The sequence below is a fragment of the Dendrobates tinctorius genome, unplaced genomic scaffold (genome assembly GCF_039654945.1).
Source record: "Dendrobates tinctorius isolate UK_male_01 unplaced genomic scaffold, ASM3965494v1 ptg000011l, whole genome shotgun sequence".
In the NCBI taxonomy this organism is placed as follows: Eukaryota; Metazoa; Chordata; class Amphibia; order Anura; family Dendrobatidae; genus Dendrobates; species Dendrobates tinctorius.
In genome coordinates, this window is record NW_027361679.1 from 122,709,342 (window position 1) to 122,729,252 (window position 19,911).

The window sequence follows — 19,911 nt, forward strand, 5'->3', positions numbered from 1 at the left end:
ACATTGGAAACCAGCTTGCTCGCTGGTCCTGATCGCTGGAGGTGCTGTCTATGTGACAGCTCACCAGCGATCAGCCTAACGATGTCCCCGCGATCCCATCCATGTCGGATCGTTGGTGGGATCGCTGGGACATCGTTATGTGTAACAGGGCCTTTACTTACAGCCAAAGCTAACAGGCAATTCTCTATACTCCTCCTTCTAGAATTGTCCTCTGCCTTCGACACAGTTGACCACTGCCTCTTCCTACTACAGATCCTCTTTCTTTGGTGTCAAAGATCTTGCCCTATCCTGGATCTCCTCATACCTTACCAACTGCACATTTAGCGTTTCTTACTCCCATACTACCTCTTCATCTTGCCCCCTCTCTGTTGGTGTCCCTCAAGGCTCTGTCCTAGGACCCCTTCTCTTCTCAATCTATACCCTTGGCCTGGGACAACTCAAAGTCCTATGGCTTCCAGTACCATCTATATGCTGATGACACTCAGATCTAGCTCTCTGGCCCAGATGTCACCTCTCTGCTCTCCAGAATCCCAGAGTGTCCATCAGCCATAGCCGCCTCCTTCTCCTCTCGCTTCCCCAAACTCAATGTGGACAAATCTGAACTAATTATCTTTCCTCCAACTCGCATACCTTCCATTCCTGATTTATCACAATAAAAGAATTCACGCTTTCCCCTGTCCCGGTAATCCGCTGCCCCGGAGTAACCCTTGACTCTGCTCTGTCCTTCAAACCACACATCCAAGCTCTCGCCATCTCCTGTCGCCTCCAGCAAAAAAAACTTTTCGAGAATCCGTCCTTTCTTCAACCTTCACAACCAAAATGCTTGTGCATGCCGTAATCATCTCCCGCTTCGACTACTGCAACATCCTCCTCTGTGGCCTACCTTCTAACAGCACCCCTCTTGTCCATCCTTAACTCTGCTGCCCGACTAATCTCTCTCCTCGCTACACTCCTGCTTCCCCCCTCTTTGCAAATCCCTTCACTGGCTCCCAATTTCCCAACGTATCCAGGTTAAACTACTAACACTGACCTACAAAACCATCCATAACCTTTCTCCTCCGTATATTTCTGAACTAATCTCCCAATATCTTCCCTCACGTATTCTCCAGTCCTACAAAGACCTCCTTCTCTCCTCCACGCTTATTCGCTCCTCACCCAATCGCCTCCAAGACTTCTCCCGAATATCCCCCATCCTCTGGAATTCCGTGCCCCAACACATCTGGTTATCCACCACATGTGGATCCTTCAAAAGGAACCTGAAAACCTAGCTCTTCAAAAAAGTTTACCACCTATAATGACCACACGGCCATCTCAACATCAGAACTACTGCAACCCCCGACCTACTGTCTCCTTCCCCATAATGCTGTAGAACGTAAGCCGGCAAGGGCATGGTCCTCTTCCCTCTGTACCAGTCTGTCATTGTTAGTTTTGTTTAATGTAAGTGATATTTGTATTTTGATGTAACCCCGACGCATGTAGAGCACCATGGAATTTATGGTGCTATATAAATAATAATATAGAAGGGAACTTATTCAGTTACAAATACGTTAGCGTCCACCCAGTGAAACTGATCTGTGAGAGTTTTAATGGTTTTGTTTAGTAGTTAATGATAATAGAAGTTAATGTTTAGGTCTTTAGTTAAGTAATTTGTTGCCGGTTTGGCAAACTTAATTAGATTATACTATATGGGGCACAATGTCTGGCCTATTATACTGTATAGAGGCCTATCTGGGGCCCATTACAATGTAAGGAGCACTAGGTGGGACTCATTACACTGTATGGACGAACTACAGTATGTGGGACCATTATACTGCATGGAGGACTTTTTGTGGCCAATAAACTGTATGGAGGGTTGAGTGGGGATTGCAGTTGGAGAATCATACTGTGATTGGGTCACCATTGTTTCTTAGTGAGTGGGGTACAGTAGGGTCATCATACTGTGCATGTGGAGGATACTGTGGGGGTATCATACTGTGTCTGGGGGCACTTTTTGCATCACACTATTTGTTTTATTCAAGGTTTTTTATCCTTTGTTATTACATATTTAAATTAGACCATTGGGCCATATGCTTTTACATAACATTATTCCAATATAATTCCAAAAGCTAATAGTTTTATTTGATAAGGAAAAACTTCCTCAATTGTAGACTTTTTTTTTTTTTTTTAACAAATATCGAGGTTGACACGAGACTTTGTCCAAGCTTTTAACTTTGGCTTAAAAAGTTAATCTCATCATGATAAAGGGTTACAATTGCAAAGACTTTGAGATTTTACTTTTGATTAAAAATCCTCTACATTCTCAAGAACAGACCTTCACTGTAATCAGTGGCTTGGAGTGCCGTGCTTACAACCTTTTTGCTATACACTCAAAAGTGTGCTAATGTAAGAGTTGAATTTCTTAACTAAAACCTCAGTATTCAGGTTGAATAGCAGTGTTGGTACATTGAGATAAAATAAGTGGGCTTTGGATTGAAGATTGGGCACTTGGTCACGAAAAGGTACCCCATCACAGCTCTAGGAAGTAGGTCTGTGATTAGTATTGAGGTTCTCTTTGAATGTTATATTTTGGTAAAAATAATTTTCACCCCTTCACGACACATGATGTATATATACACGTCATATGTCGTGTATCTAATTTTTAAGTAGGCTTCGGTGCTAAGCCTGCATATTTTCTGGCACATGATAGCTGATTTGATCAGTTGTCATGTTCCCCCAACAGCAATGGGTGGAATCGCGATCCACCCATGTCTGTTAAAATGTTAAATACTGTTGTCAATCTCTGACAGAGGTAATTAACATGCTCCTGCCGGAAGCGCGTCACAAACCCTGCCCATCTGCGTCTGTCACATGATTGCGAGGTGCCGATGGCTTGACATGACAACCGTGGGTATGCAGGAGACCCCAGTGGTTGTCATTGCCGATTTGCTATTCGCATCGCCCAGTGGCCGATGTTCATAGAAAACGAGCATTTCTACTACACATTTGGTACCGCTGCGTCCAGAAACGCCCAATCAAAATATAAACAGAATGAATCCGATCGGTAAACAGCGATCTAGACATATTTGGTATCTGCAAACTCATAATGACCTAGAGAATCATAATGGCAGCTCAGTTTTAGCATTTAATGAACATGGTTAAAAAAGTAAAAAAATTGTGGAATTGCACTTTTATTGGAATTTTTTCCAGTTTTCTAGTACATTATATGGTAAAATCAATGGTGTAATTCAAAAGTACAACTCGCCTGCAAACAAGCCCTCACACAGCCGTATATAAAAAAAAAAAAAAAAGTTATATCTCTGGGAAGAAGGGGAGCGAAAAATGAGAAAACTAAAAATGTCCCAGGTGTGAAGGGGTTAAGAAGCATTTTATATAAATTTTTCTATTAAAAAAGACAGACTTAAGGCTGCGTTCACACGTCGCAGTTTTTTTGCGTTTTCGCTGCGTTTTTTAACGCGTGATTTTGCAGCGAAAACGCTAAAAAAAGCATGCCATGCAATCCTATGGGATTCCGCAATGCTGCGGATTTTCCCACGGTGGAATCGCATCGTGGAAAAATTCGCAGCATGCTCATTATTTTGCGGAATCGTGGCGATCCCGCACCCATAGGATTGCATTGTTCCGCTTACTTCCCGCATTTGGCTGTGCCCACCATGCGAAAAGTAAGCAGAACATTTGCGGATGGTACCCAGGGGGTGGCGGAGAGGAGACTGTCCTCCGGGCTGTCCATATCCCTGTAAAAAATAGAATAAAAAAAAAAAAAAAAAAAATCGGGTTATGTTCACCTTCCGGCATCCCGCGCAGCCTTCCCGGGCCTCAGCGATGCTTCTGCTCCCAGTAATGCCTTGCGAGACCCTTTGATGACGTCATGGTCTCGCGATAATGTAGCGGTCCCTATTCCTCGCGAGACCACGACGTAATCAAAGGTCTCGCAAGGCATTACTGGGAACGGAAGCAGCCTCTATAGTAAAAAAGTTGGTCACACTCGTCAAACACTATGTTTGACGAGTGTGACCAACCCGTCAATCAGTTCTCCAAGCGATGCTCCAGATCGCTTGGAAAACGCTAGCACTCTGCAAGCTAATTACACTTGCAAATCACTAGTTTTTCCGCGGGATAATCGCGGGAATTTAAAATGCGATTTTCCCGCGGAATGGAATTCCGGAATTCTCGCTGTAACTTCCGCTACGTGTGCACATAGCCTAAAAGTTGTAGTGTTGCAGCAAGGCAGTGATATGATATATATAGTAGACTGATATTATACGGACTACAATGAGCAAAAACATACCTTACAATACTTGCTCAGCAAGCTATCCAGCGTTTCTGCTTGGCTCTGTTTCCCAATGTTGGGTTTGTACAGGTTATAATATTTCCCTTGTCTATGTTCAGCCAAGACTGCAGAGTACATGTCACCTCGTACCTGGAGATAAAATGGTATAAATTCACTTCTACAAGTTGAAGGATGCAAATTAAAGAAGCACTCCTCCTCCCATCAGAGTTTTTATCCTCCTATTAGATTGCAGTCATCATATATTATATAGCACTCTGTACTTACAATTGCTCATTTTGACTTTCTACCCAGCTAATTCTCTTTTCCATTAGGTCAATGACATCACATGATTAAAAACTGACCAGTTGAATCCAAAGTTCCATGTCGAAACATGAAGTAAATTTTCTCTGCACGAGTCATCACTGCAAAGTCCCTGGCAGAGGGGAAGGAGGAAGCAGCTGGGTCAGGAGTTGAAGAGGGGGATGACTCATGCAGGGACAAGAGACTTCTTGTTTCTACATAGAACAGAGAAAAAGAGAAGAATTATCTGGGTAGAAAGGCAAGGTAAGCAATTGTAAGTACACAGCGCTGTATAATATGATAATTGCAATATATTAAAAGGATAAAAATTTTGATGGGAGTGCTTCTCTAATAAACAATATGTACACATGAACACACCTTATACGACCGATAGAAGCCTTCATTTGGTGCATTTAGCTCGTCAGATTTTTCCAGAGCTTTGTCCCAACTCATGCCACGATCCACACTGATCTGTTGAAATGAAAGTTAGCGCAGTGATAAATGCTCTCTTGATGCAATAGAAGAAAAGCTACATGAAGATACGCAAATAAAGGTCAATATCACCAAACATGAAAGGAAACCGAATATTCATTTCTTTACCTTGTAAAATACTACTTGTCCATCCTGAGGATGCCCTGGAGTCAAGTACGTTTCTTTACTTTCCTGATAGATCTCATCCACTCCAGGAGCTAAATCTAGTACATGTAAAGAAATATATTAAAATAAATCTAAACATGTAGTCACACACAAATACTTAGCAATCTCTGGCTTTCATTATAGATACATGATTTAATAACAATTCATTCATCTCACCCAGAATGCCCATGTCATATTTCCCTTCCTTCTTATCTTTCTCAATAATGAAGTCAAACGTGTCGGAGAAAAACTGAAATAGGCTGTTTTGCTTGTGGACTTCCAGACCCAGCATCCGATTCAGGAACTTTGTCACAGAACACTCTGTCGGACATTAAAATAGCAAATCAGAGGTTGTTTCAATAAAGTGACAACACATTCCGGACATGGATTATGGTATTAAATGGCCGTCAATGCAAAAAGTGAAATGTGCTGTAGATGTTCACCAACAAAAGGCTAGCACCTCAGGAATCAGTGGTGAGCCTACAAAACGCTTTCATTTAGTTTCCACATACACAAGTACAGAATGCCCCTTCTACAACCGATGGGAGTCAGTAACTTACCTTTATCAACAACAACATTGTACTTTGTCTCTTTACAGCAAATTCCCACTGACAGCAACCCCTGCTTCATATCTAGAGAAAGAGGAAATCTGGTCAAAAAGAAGTTCTACACACCGTATAACCAGCACAGAAGTATAGTACAAGAAAAAACGGTATAAGGTAGGTACAAGAGGCAGCAATGTCATCATTCAGGAAAATTGTGTAGTCATGTAACGATATGATAATGACAGAAAACCCCCATTTATTGAATTGATAGAAAAACATGGACATTCTATCATGCCACCGTGATTGTCTTAGCTATGGAAATACTTCAGAATCACAGTTAATCACTGAATTGCTATGCTCTTGAAGCAATCTCATGCCAAGCCAGCATCTGCCATGGCAGATAATGGCTGAAGTATTCAGCCTTTATCTGCCTCTAACAGCCGCAGGTGGAGCAGAGCTCCGTGCACGGCTGTTAACTTGCTAAACGCCGCTGTCAGGATGCGACAGCAGCATTAACAGCGCACGGGGGGGGCAGTCTGTACCCTCACGTGATGTTGATGTGTTGTCAGGACAGCCAGGGGTCTGCTGACAAACCCTGTATCTGTCAAAACACTACTCCTGTGAAAACACAGGAATTCATCAAAGACTGTGATTTTTGCTACATACAAAATTTCTGAATTTTTTTCAGCACTTAAATAAAACAAAAACTATACATGTTTGGTATCGGCATAATTGTACTGACATGCAGAATCACACTGTCTGGTGATTTTTACTGTAAAATCAAACGCTTTAAGTAAACAAAAATTGCAGAGTTGCACTTTTTTTGCAACACTTAATTTTTTCTCGCTTTCCAGTACATCATATGATATAATGAATGCTATCAATCACAAGTATAATTCTTCCAGCAAAAACAAGCCCTCACACGTTATATCGCTAGAAAAATAAAGTTATGGCTCTTGGAATAAGAAAAGGAAAAAAATGAAAATACGGAAAATTGCCCAATGCTAAAAGGGTTAACCTTTTTCTATTTGTTCATTTTCATTTGTTCCTTCCCCTCTTCCAAGAGCCATAGCTTTATTTTATTTTTCCTTCCGTATAGGGGCATTTTTGTAGAACAAATTTTACTTCTGAATAGCACCATTCATTCACCATGTTCACTGTATGGTAAAACTAAGGCTACTTTCACACATCAGTTTTTTTCCCTGACAGGCAGGATCCGGCTATTTTTTTTTTTTTTTTTTTTTTTTAGAAAAACCGGATCCGGCGTAAATTTTGGATAACTGAAGAAATGGATCTGTTTTTCCGCCGGATCCGTCTAGCAGGTTTATATCTGTTTCCTGAGGGCTAGCCAATTGGATCTGAGCATGCGCAGACTTAAAAAAACGGATCTGGTGGCCGGATCAGTCTTTTTCCGGATCCGGCTCCCATAGACTTCCAATGTGGCAAAAAGCCGGAAGCGCCAGATCCAGCGCTGTCCGGTTTTTCGCCGCAGAAAAAAACGTTACTAGAGACGTTTTTTCCAGACGCCTGAATCAAAATTTTTGCTGGATCCATCGAATACCGGAAGAAATGGAAGGCCATGCGGCGCGATCTGGCGCTAATACAATTCAATGAGAGAAAAACGGTTCCGGCGCCTGATTTCTCCGGATCCAGTTTTTCTAAAAATAGCTGGATCCTGCCTGTCGGAAAAAACCTGATGTGTGAAAGTAGCCTAAACCGGTAATATGATTCTCCAGGTCAGTAAAATTATGCAGACACCAAACATGTATAATTTTGCTTTTTTAAGCTTGTGCCATCATTTTACGAAGACATAAGGTTCTCAATTTTTGGTCGACGGGGTGTTGTTTGGGTTTATATTTTGCACCCTGAGCTTATGTTTTTATTGGTATCAACTGGAGCAAGAAATGTTTTAATCACCTCTTATTGCATTTTATGACAGTTCCAGTGGCTGAAAACCAGTAAGGGTGTGTGCACACGCTGCGGATTTTGCTGCGGATCCGCAGCAGTTTTGGCCCTGCGGGTCCGCAGCAATTTCTGCTGCGGTGTACAGTACCCTTTTAGCCTATGGAAAATGAAATCCGCTGTACACAATTTTCCGCACGGATTTGCTGCGGTTTCTAATCCGCAGAAAGAATTGACTTGTCCGCTGTGGTTTACCATCTCCTCCATTGTAGAGGTGATAAACCGCAGGGGAAAACCGCAGGCTAATCCACAGATAAACCGCAAGTCTTTTGACCTGCGGATTTAGATAAATCTGCGTGGAAAAATCTGCAGATCATTCTGCAGCGTGTGCACACACCCTAATACTGGCATTAAACCTACACAGCGAGGGAAGCTGATGCCAAATACCCAAAAAACTTTAACATACACATGCAAAAAAAACATTTTTTTAAAAATAAAAAAGAGGGGAATACATATACAGAGAATGCTGCAAACACAGGGATAATCAGAATGGATAACTAATCATAGAAATAGGTTAAACAGAGCCTATTCATATAGTATGTTAGCCTAGGGGCAAACCAATGTGACAGCATAATATTCCAAAGATGCAAATGAACTAACATGTGCTCACAGACAGAGGGATAACATGTAAGCACTGGAAAAATGTGTACCGAATTACATATCTAGGCAAGAAGCCTTCATAGCAGTTATACATAAAAGAGGAGCCAAGTGTCTCGTGCACCTAAGTGAACAGTGTAGATGATTTAAAATGCAACTCATAGGCAAATAGATTTATAGAAGTCCAAATAAGCTATACTGCCTCCCTAATCCACCTTGCTAATGTGCTCTGAGACTTTAACCCCTTTCCTAGCCCCCTGAAAGTATATGAACACAAATTGTGTTTTCCTCCACCCTTTAGATGCTTCTATATACAGTATTTAATTAGGGCTCTTCTGACATCTAGTGAATGGATCTGCTCCTCTTTTGGGTTTTCTGGTGTACTACAAACAAAGGGAAGAACAATTTCCTGAGTCCTATAGAATCTCTTAGCCTCCTTTGGTAGGTAGGCCGGGTCAGGTCTCAAGACCACTCTATCTTCCAGCACCTGAGTGTATGGGGGATTTACTAACACGGCCTGAATATCACTGACCCTACAAGCTGATGTCAATGCTACAAATTATGACCTTAATGCCGGGGTCACACTTGCAAGTGCAATGCGAGAAACTTGCGCGAGTCTCTCGCCTCAATACCCGGCACTCGGGACCAGAGTGTGTGGCTGCGTGTATTTCTATGCAGCTGAATGCTCCGGTCCCGAGTGCCAGGTATTGATCATATGTGGGGGTAAACCACTGTTTGGGCGCATGGCAGAGCTTGGAAGGGAAGGAGCACCATTTGACTTTCAACGCGGAATTGGCTGGAATTGAGCTCAGACGCCATGTTGCATTTGGAGAACCCCTGATGTGCCTGAATAGTAGAAACCCCTCAATTCTAACGCCAACCCTAATCCTAGTGGGTAATGGAAATAAATACATTTTTTTTTATTTTAATTATTTTTCCCTAACTAAGGGGGTGATAACGGGGGGTTTGATTTACTATTTATAGCCGGTTTTTATGTTTTGGCAGCGGTCACACGCTAAAAGACGCTTTTTATTGCAAAAAAAAAAAAAAATAGCTTTTGCATCACCACATTGTGAGGTCTTATTTTTTGCGGGATGAGTTGACATTTTTATTGGTACCATTTTCGGCCACATGACTTTTTTGATCGTTTTTATTCAGATTTTTGGGACGCAGAATGAACAAAAATCAGCAATTCATGAATTTCTTTTGGGGGCTGGGGGGGCGTTTACACCGTTCCGCGTGTGCTAAAATTAATAAAGCGGTTTTATTCTTCGGGTCAGTACGATTACAGCGATACCTCATTTATGTCATTTTTTTAATGTTTTGGCGCTTTTATATAAAAGATAATTATTTTTGCATCGCTTTATTATGCGAGCTACAGCTTTTTTATTTTTGCTCTTATGATGCTGTATGGCGGCTCGTTTTTTGCGGGACAAGATGATATTTTCAGCGGTACCATGTTTATATCCGTCTTTTCGATCGCGTGTTATTGCACTTTTTGTTCGGCGATATGATGATAAAGCATTGTTTTTTGCCTTTTTTTAAGGGGTTCACTAAGGCCGGTTTCACACTAGCGCATTTTCAGCGCGCGCACGGCCGGGGGTAGCTCCGCCCCCGATCCGGCTCTCTGCCCGGCGTGCCCGCCCCTTCCTTGTAGCGCCGCCTCCTAGCGGACAGCGGCGCCTGCGATCGGCGCACCCTATCTTTAGCATAGGGTGCGCCGATCGTGCGCAGGCCGTGCGCTAGTTGCGCTTTGACCTGCGCTGCGCACTTTTGACGGTGCGCCGTGCGCGCCAAAATCAAACTTTTCGGATTTTGGCGCGCACGGCGCACCATCAAAAGTGCGCAGCGCAGGTCAAAGCGCAACTAGCGCACGGCCTGCGCACGATCGGCGCACCCTATGCTAAAGATAGGGTGCGCCGATCGCAGGCGCCGCTGTCCGCTAGGAGGCGGCGCTACAAGGAAGGGGCGGGCACGCCGGGCAGAGAGCCGGATCGGGGGCGGAGCTACCCCCGGCCGTGCGCGCGCTGAAAATGCGCTAGTGTGAAACCGGCCTAAGGGGGTTAACTAGTGGGACAGATTTATAGAGCAGGTGGTTACGGACGCGGCGATACTAAATATATGCCTACTTTTATTGTTTTGTTTTTTAATTTACATGAAAAAATTAATTTATTGGTGATTTTTTTTCTTTATTTAGCAATTTTTGTTAATTACTTTTACACTTTTTTTTTTTTTTTTAACCTTTTTACATTGTCCCAGGGTGGGACATCACTGTGTAAAGTCAGATCGCTGATCTGACACTTTGCACAGCTCTGTGTCAGATCAGCGATCTGACAGGCAGTGTAGGAGGCTTCTCAGCAGGCACTGAGAAGCCACCTCACTGCAGGACCCCGCAGTCATCTTTGATCCAGGGGCCTGCAGGGAGAAGGTCCTCGGAACAACGCGATCACATCGCGTTGTTCTGAGGGTCTCAGGGAAGCACGCAGAGAGCCCCCTCCCTGCACAATGCTTCCCTATGCCCCTGGAACATTGCGATAATTTTTGATCGCAGTGTACCGGGGGATAATGTGCCAGGAGCGGTCCGTGACTGCTCCTGACACATAGGTGTCAGCTGTGATAATCAGCTGACAGCCGGCTGCGATCAGCTGCGCACTCCCCTGCGCTTTGCAAACCTGTGGACTGAAGACACAAGGATTAAGACCCAGGAGGAGCTTTCTACCCAAAGGGGGGAGTGTGTGTCGTCCCCTGGAAGGGGCATCACAGCTTGAGCAGATCTTCTGTGTTATTAGATGGAAACCAGAGAACAATGGTAGCACTAGATTTGTCCTGACCTCTGTGCCAAAGCATACAGGGATGACCACAAAGCATCTGAATGGAGCTGTGAAAGACAGCTCTGCCTAGGTCAGATTGTCTAAGAACCTTTCAGGGAGAGGAAAGGCGAAGTAATCAAAAGAAGGAGAGCAATCTCCTCAGTAAAGTGAGAGGAGGTAGTCAAAAGAAAGACACTGTCATGCAGAAGGAGAGAACCCCTTTCACAGCCTAGCCTGATAAAAGTGATCGATTAAGAGGATAAAAAAATCACCCTGCAGTAAAAACGAATTGGGAGAGATATCTTTGATTCACCTGAAAGGAGAAGACTGAAGGGAGTCAAAGACCAGATTGAGGTCCATAAGATTCAGGGGGGCTAATACGGTGGGCCCCAAGTTAACCCTGCCCAGGTGGGCAGTCTTGACCTATGGCCTACAAGTCAAGTTCCGCTGGACCAGGAATAGGCAAGGCAGGCACCTGGCCCTTGGGAGTCAACCCCGGCTCCTGACAGACATGCAAAATTTCAAAAGGAGGATAACGACGTATGACCTCGCCCATTCCAGTGCCACCACTGTTGTCTGCAAAAGAGTTAAAAATAAAAAACAACCATAATTCTCACCTTTCTTTAGAGATGATGATAATCCATTTGTCCCATGACAGATCTAGCTCTGCTACATCTAGATGGCAAGCTGCATGATGTGACCATACAGCCTGTCATCCAACAGAGACACTGAGCAGCGTGTGCTCAGTGTTCCTCTTGTGAACTCCTATTCCCTGTCTGACGGCACAGCAAGTGTTCTACTGCTTGTGGTGCTGTCAGACAGGTCCTCGGAGTTCACAGCCAATGAACTCACTTCACCTTTCTGACGTCAGCGCGAGCGGAACATTTCTCATGGCGCTGACGTCAGAAAGGTGAAGCGAGTTCATTGGCTGTGAACTTCCAGGACCTGTCTGACAGCACAGAGAGCAGGAGAACTTTCTCATGCATGCGGTGCAGACAGGAAACAGGAGCTCACAGGGAGACACTGAGCACACGCTGCTCAGTGTCTCTGCTGGTTGACACGCTGTATGGTCGCATCATGCAACCTGCCAACTAGATGTAGCAGAACTAGACCCGTCGTGGGACCAATGGATTATCATCATCTCTGAGGAAAGGTGAGGAATAAGGTTGTTTTTTAGCCTTCTGGAGTGGAGTAATAGGGATAATTAATTAAGTATATTCGGTTGAGCTGAGCAGAACCCCCTTTGTATGTATCCTAGGATATACAAAAGACTTGCCAAGATAAGAGGATGGGACGTTAGCTGTATCTAGAATGATTTTTATGGCCAGAAAATTAATAGCCCAGTACTGGATCTCCCACCAAACCCCCTCAATTGCAGAATATGTAACCAAAATTAACTGGCTAGTTAATTTAGAAAAAGGTATATATCGCAAGAGAAATTATAGTTGGCTTTTGACGCTTTCCTCCCTTTGTTTTCCCCCCAAAGAGTAGAAATAGGCTATGGTCCTGTCTCCAACCCTGTGTGGCCTTGATGTAATCAATAACTGCCTGGCATACGTCTAATTCGTGTAGGGCCCTTTCTTTGTCATTTGAGGGGTTCTCACAAAAGGAAGGCAAAATTATTTCCTGTGGATGTCTCAGCCACAGCGCTAGCGCTATAGTCTACTCAGCTGCAAAATATTAGGATAATACCACAAAGTTCCTCCAAATGAATAAATAATTAAACGTTTTAATATATGCGCTCAGAGATAGACTTTTAAATAAACTAAACTCACTCTATAAATAATTATAGAAAACTAAGTAGCCAACCTGAATTGCAACCTCCAAGCAGCGATGAGGGTCAGGCACCGCCTACTTGACTCTTTAGAAAAGACTTCAATAATAGAAAATCAAATAATAGAGGAATTTATACTGCAGATTTTGCCACATACAGCATTAACCATGGGGCTAGGAAGAGAAAATTGTCCATAAAGAGAGGAAAAAGTTACCTTGAGGTAGACTTCTTTGAACTAATGGTACTTAGCAGTCCAGGTCCTGTGCATGGAAGATCCAAATGGAGCGGCAGCGATAATAATAATAAAATCCAAAGTATTGCCACCAAGTTAGGAGGAGGGTGGTTTAGTGCTGTAGGTTGCGGACGCTCGTCCCGGCCGGAGACGTGCGTCCTCTCTGCAGTGCGCCCTCCTGGGCTTGAAGCGGTAGCGGCGCACGCCGAGGAAAGCTAACAAGGTCCACAGGACCTTGTGTGACGTCACAGTCACGTGATCGCTCACGTGACTAGCTATGGAGAGCGGTGAAGCTCAAAAACATCCGACGCGTTTCTGAATCAGCGGATTCCTTCCTCAGGGATACTCCATAGCGGATAAGCAGCACTTATATACCCTCAACCTTCCAAGGTTCTAATTCAAGCATTAAAAGCAAAAAGTTCAATTTCACTGTTGAGCCCATTAGGAATCAGAGTGTCCATCATAAAGATCCATCTACTCTCTTCTTTGGACATCTGATGGATAAAATTGCCTCCCCTCCAACATCTATTCACCACTTTGATGCCTGTCACTAATGTGCCTTTTATAAGACCCCCATGATTATTTAAAAAATGATTGGAGAGGGGGTGATCACGAAATTTATTCTTAATATTCCTCAGATGTTCTGCTATCCTTATATGTAGTGGACGTATAGTCCGGCCAATATATAGTTTGCCACAAGGGCAAGTAATTCCATATATAACCCCCTTAGTTTCACAAGTTATGAAGTCTTTAATTTTGACCTCCCTAGAATTATTTAAAATGCAAAATTGCTTTCTAAGACCTAATTTTCTACAAGGTCCACACTTATTACATGGAAAGAACCCTTTTGGAGGTGTATGAGCATGTGCATGACTTGTCAACATGGATTTAGGAATAGAAGGGGCTATTTTGTTACCGAGATTATTTGCTTTCCTAAAAACAAACCTAGGATAATCTGATAGCTTTTCACCGATCACTTTATCCTTTTTTAATATATTCCAGTGTCGGTTGACGATCTTTCTAAGGATTTTACTGTTAGCGTTGTACTGCGTGATAATAGGAATATCTTCCATAGTAGAACACTCGATGATTTCCTTTTGTTGTGTCAGTAAATCCTCTCTCGGCATTTTCCTAACAGTCTCCTTTATTTCAGCCAGGGCCTTATTGTCATACCCCTTTCGGACAAATTTATTAGTCAGATATGCCGCCTCCTTGTCAAAATCTTGTATTCTAGAACAATTCCTGTGAGCCCTAATAAGCTGGCTTTTGGGTACATTCAAAAGCCAGCTTGGAAGGTGGCAGCTATCCAAGGAAATAAAATTATTGGAGTCTGTTGGTTTATGAAAAACCTGAGTCTCTATGTGATCATTTTCAATAAAAATTTTTAAATCTAAAAAGTTAATCTCTTTATGACTGGTGTTGGCTGTAAATTTTAAAAAATATTGATTTTTATTTAGTTCATTTAAAAATTCCCCTAATAAAATAGGCCCACCAGACCAAACAAAGACAATGTCGTCTATGAATCTATGCCATAGGACCAGGTTCTTCCGAAGGGAACCCCCCGGATATATAGTTTCTTGTTCCCATTTGCCTACATATAAATTAGCATAACTCGGGGCGAACCTGGTCCCCATGGCAGTACCCCACTGCTGGGAGTAGTAGTGCGCCCGAAATCGAAAAAAATTGTGAGTTAAAATAAAATATATACAGTCTAAAATAAACTGAACCTGATCATCCGGTAAGTCGCCATCCTTAGTCATGAAGTATTTTACTGATTCACACCCTTTATCATGTTGAATGACAGTATATAGAGAGGCAATATCTAATGTCCCCAAAATATAGTGGTTTTGCCATTTAATATTTTTCAAAATTCTTAGAATATGTGTACTGTCTTTCAGATAGGCCGGAAGTTTAGGGACTAACTTCTGTAAGTGGCAGTCAATAAATTTTGACAAATTGGCCGTAAGACCCCCTATTGCTGATATAATTGGTCTACCAGGTGGGTTTAATGGGTCCTTATGTACTTTTGGTAGATAATAGAAGTAAGGGATCCTAGGGTGCAAATTATTAATAAATTCCAATTCTTGTTTATTTAGAAAACCTCTTTCAAAACCACACTTCAAGAGAATTTGCATCTCAGCAAGATAGACCTCAGATGGATCTTTCTCAAGTAGAAGATAGGTTCTTGTATCACCCAGTATACGCTGTGACTCCTTTTCATAGTCACTATTGTTCAAAATAACAATCCCCCCCCCCTTATCGGCTGGTCTAATAGTGATTTTCCTAGTATATTCGGTTGAGCTGAGCAGAACCCCCTTTGTATGTATCCTAGGATATACAAAAGACTTGCCAAGATAAGAGGATGGGACGTTAGCTGTATCTAGAATGATTTTTATGGCCAGAAAATTAATAGCCCAGTACTGGATCTCCCACCAAACCCCCTCAATTGCAGAATATGTAACCAAAATTAACTGGCTAGTTAATTTAGAAAAAGGTATATATCGCAAGAGAAATTATAGTTGGCTTTTGACGCTTTCCTCCCTTTGTTTTCCCCCCAAAGAGTAGAAATAGGCTATGGTCCTGTCTCCAACCCTGTGTGGCCTTGATGTAATCAATAACTGCCTGGCGTACGTCTAATTCGTGTAGGGCCCTTTCTTTGTCATTTGAGGGGTTCTCACAAAAGGAAGGCAAAATTATTTCCTGGTTTAAGTTCTGGACTGACGCAACTTTGGGCAAAAAGGTAGGGTCTAGTCTCATGATTATACGATCCTCCCAGATTCGGAGATATGGGTCTCGGATAGATATCGCCTGTATCTCACTTATCCGTTTTGCGGTGGTGATCGCCACTAAGAATGCTACCTTCATGGTTCGATGTGAAATGGGCATCTCCTGGCTCTGGATAAAGGGATCTAAGCAAAGGGACCGCAGGACAAGACTAAGATCCCATGGGGGGACTGACCTCCTGATTGTTGGACGTAACCTCCGAATTGCCCTGATAAATCTTATTACCCAGGGATGGGAGGCCAAGGGGTAATCAAGAAAGGCGCTTAATGCCAAGATCTGGACCTTCAGCGTGCTAGGCCTAAGTCCTTTAAGTCCTTTATTAAAGCCTGCCTGAAGGAAATCTAGTATCTTTGGGATGTCTGGTTTTGAATCATAGAATCGTAGAGTTGGAAGGGACCTCCTGGGCCATCTGGTCCAACCCCCTGCTCAAAGCAGGATTCGCTAAATCATCCCAGTCAGATGTCTGTCCAGCCTCTGTTTGAAGACTTCCATTGAAGGAGAACTCACCACTTCTCGTGGCAGCCTGTTCCACTCATTGATCACTCTAACTGTCAAAAAGTTTTTTCTAATATCTAATCTGTGTCTCCTCCCATTCAGTTTCATCCCATTGCTTCTAGTCTTTCCTTGTGCAAATGAGAATAAAGTTGATCCTTCTACAATGTGACAGCCCTTTAGATATTTGTAGACAGCTATTAAGTCTCCTCTCAGTCTTCTCTTTTGCAAACTAAACATTCCCAAATCCTGCAACCTTTCCTCATAAGACAGGGTTTGCAGACCGGTCACCATTCTGGTCGCTCTTTTCTGAACTTGCTCCAGTTTGTTGATGTCTTTTTTAAAATGTGGTGCCCAAAACTGGACACAATATTCCAGATGAGGTCTGACCAAAGAGGAGTAGAGGGAAATAATGACTTCACGTGATCTAGACTGTATGCTTCTGTTAATACATCCTAGAATTGCATTTGCCTTTTTTGCTGCTGCATCACACTGTTGACTCATATTCAGTCTGTGATCTATTAGTATACCCAAGTCTTTTTCACATGTGCTGTCACTTAGCCCTATTCCTCCCATTCTATATATGCTTTTTCCATTTTTATTGCCCAGATGTAGTACTTTGCATTTCTCCCTGTTAAAAACCATTCTGTTAGTTGCTGCCCACTTCTCCAGTTTATTTAAATCTTTTTGAATCCTCTCTCTCTCTTCTCTAGTATTAGCTATCCCTCCTAGCTTTGTGTCATCAGCAAATTTAATCAGTTTACCCTCAATTCCTTCATCTAAATCGTTGATAAAGATGTTGAACAATACAGGGCCCAGGACAGAGCCCTGTGGTACCCCACTTGAGACATTCTTCCAACTGGATGTGCAGCCATTTACGACCACTCTTTGGGTCCGATCACTAAGCCAGTTATGAATCCACCTAACAGTTGCCTTGTCCATTCCATACTTAATCATTTTTTCAATAAGGATTGTATGAGAGACTTTGTCAAATGCTTTGCTGAAGTCAAGATATACTATATCTACAGCATTTCCTTGATCCACCCAATCAGTGATACCGTCATAGAAGGAAATTAAGTTAGTCTGACATGACTTATTAGTTACAAACCCATGCTGACTCTGTTTAATCACTTCATTCTTATCCAGGTATTGACATACATGTTGTTTAATAATTTGTTCAAAGATCTTTCCTGGTATAGAAGTCAGACTCACCGGCCTATAGTTACCTGGGTCCACCTTCTTCCCCTTTTTGAAGATAGGAACAACATTTGCTCTTCTCCAGTCTTCTGGCACTTCTCCTGTTCTCCAAGAATTTTCAAAGATTATAGAGAGGGGTTCAAAAATTTCTTCTGCTATCTCCTTCAGTACTCTGGGGTGTAATTCATCTGGACCTGGAGACTTGAATTCATTTAGGCTAGCTAAGTGTTTCCTCACTATCTTTCTGTTTATAGATATCCTGGATTCTTCTATTCCCTTAATAGGACAGTGAATAACAGTTGATGTTACATTTCCTTTCTGAGAGAAAACAGATGCAAAATAGGAATTTAAAAGTTCAGCCTTATCAACATCCTGTCTTACCAATTCATCATTTTCATCCTGTAAAAATCCTATAGCATCTTTGACTTTTCTTTTACTTTTGACATATCCCCAAAATCCTTTATTATTGCTTTTGACATCTCTTGCAAGCCTCAATTCATTTTCAGCTTTAGATAATCTGATTTGTGCCCTGCAGGTTCTGCAGACAGCATTATATTCTTCTTTAGATATGCCTCCCTCTTTCCATTTTATAAACATTTTTTTCTTCCTTTTTAGCATGTGCTTAAGTTCTGTGTTCATCCATCCTGGTTTCCTTAACTGCTTCCTATTCTTCCCTCTTTTCGGAATTGTTAACAACTGTGCTTTGAGAATTTCATTTTTTTTTCCTTCCGCTGAGTCGGGCCTGCCACAATCTAGACAGAATCTTTTCCAAATTTTGTGGTATATCGCAGAAGTTACGGGCTTTCTGCTGGCCTGAATAGTCGATATGACCTGGTCTGACAGGCGTCGAGCCCTCAGGATCCAGACTGACAGGTGAAGTCTTCCTGGATCTTGGTGAAAAACCGGCCCCTGGTGAATGAGGTCTTCCCTCTGTGGAAGCAGAAGTGGTCGATCTTCTGCCATAATCCCCAGGAGTGGAAACCAGCTCCTTTTCAGCCAATAAGGTGCTATCAGTAGCACTCTTGCCTGATCCTCCTGAATCTTCGTGAGGATGGCTGGAAAGAGAGCTATCGGGGGAAATGCGTATGAGAGAGTCTGCCCCCACTTCTGGCTTAGGGCGTCTACCCTTTCTGGATTGTCCAGCGGATTCAGAGAGAAAAACCTGTATGTCTTGTTATTCTTTCTGGTTGCGAAGAGGTCTATGTGCGGACTTCCCCAGCGCTGGCATAGGTTTTGGAAAATCTCTGTGTTCAGCTCCCACTCCGTGGGACAGATCTTCTGTCTGTTTAAATAATCTGCCACTGTATTTTGTGATCCTTCGAGATGGACAGCTGTTACTGACAGAACCGTATTTTCTGCCCACGAAAAAATCTTTTTTGCCAGGTCCTGGAGTGCCCAATGCCTTGTTCCTCCTTGATGCCGGAGGAAGGATACCGCCGTCACATTGTCCTACAGAATCTTGAAGTGTTGGTTTTTTAGTCGGATTTCTTCTTAGGGCCTCCCATGTGGCGTAAATTTCCTTGTAGTTGGAGGAAGTGGACCGCATGTTTGCCGGCCATTCTCCCTGAAGAATTCTGACTTCTAGATGAGCCCCCCAGCCCCATTTGCTGGCGTCTGTAGTGATTAGGATGCATGGGGAGGTGAACCAGGGGACACCTTTCCTTAGGGCCCCATCACACATAGCGATCTCGCTAGTAAGTTTTGTGACCTAACAGCGATCTCACCAGCGAGATCGCTGTGTGTGACAGCGATCAGCGACCGGCCCCCCTGCTTGTATCGCTGATCGCTGTTGGAAAGCCCTGGACATTTTTTTGGTCACTGGTCTCCCGCTGGCCAGCACGCATAGCTGCGTGTGACAGGCGGGAGACCAGCGATCAGCTGGTAACTGAGGTAAATGCACGTCCCTTAGAAACCCAATGTGTACCTTAGTTACCAGCTCCCTGCATCAGCGCGCTGGTAATCAAGTACACAGCGACGCCGCACGCTCGGCGTCGCTGGTCCTGATCACTGGTGAAGCTGTCTGTTTGACAGCTCACCAGCGATCATGTAGCGACTCACCAACGATCCTGACACGTTGATATCATTGTCGGGATCGCTGGTGAGTCGCTATGTGTGACGGGGCCTTTAGGTTTTGTCGCTGCATCCACCACACCAGGGATCTTTTTACTGCTGGAGACAAGGCCATTTTCTTGTCTAGGGAGGTCTGGTGAAGATCCCAGGCGGCAAGTACTTCTTTTTGAAGGGTTCTTGAATGGAACTGTGCCCATCGGACACAAGGGATGCAGGATGTCATGAGGCCCAGAGCGCGCATTGCT

The 19,911-nt window shown here is 43.2% G+C and overlaps 1 protein-coding gene across 1 annotated transcript in view; it reads right to left on the bottom strand.

The window, feature by feature from the left end:
- The window catches only part of SBNO2 (strawberry notch homolog 2), a 161,058-nt gene that overhangs the window by 41,364 nt on the left and 99,783 nt on the right, over positions 1–19,911 (bottom strand). The window contains exons 25-29 of the mRNA XM_073547184.1: positions 5,764–5,835; positions 5,381–5,524; positions 5,168–5,262; positions 4,946–5,038; positions 4,286–4,417 (exon numbers count right to left, since the gene is read on the bottom strand). Coding sequence (XP_073403285.1) covers positions 4,286–4,417; positions 4,946–5,038; positions 5,168–5,262; positions 5,381–5,524; positions 5,764–5,835 — 536 coding nt within the window. The remainder of the gene's footprint in view (positions 1–4,285; positions 4,418–4,945; positions 5,039–5,167; positions 5,263–5,380; positions 5,525–5,763; positions 5,836–19,911) is intronic.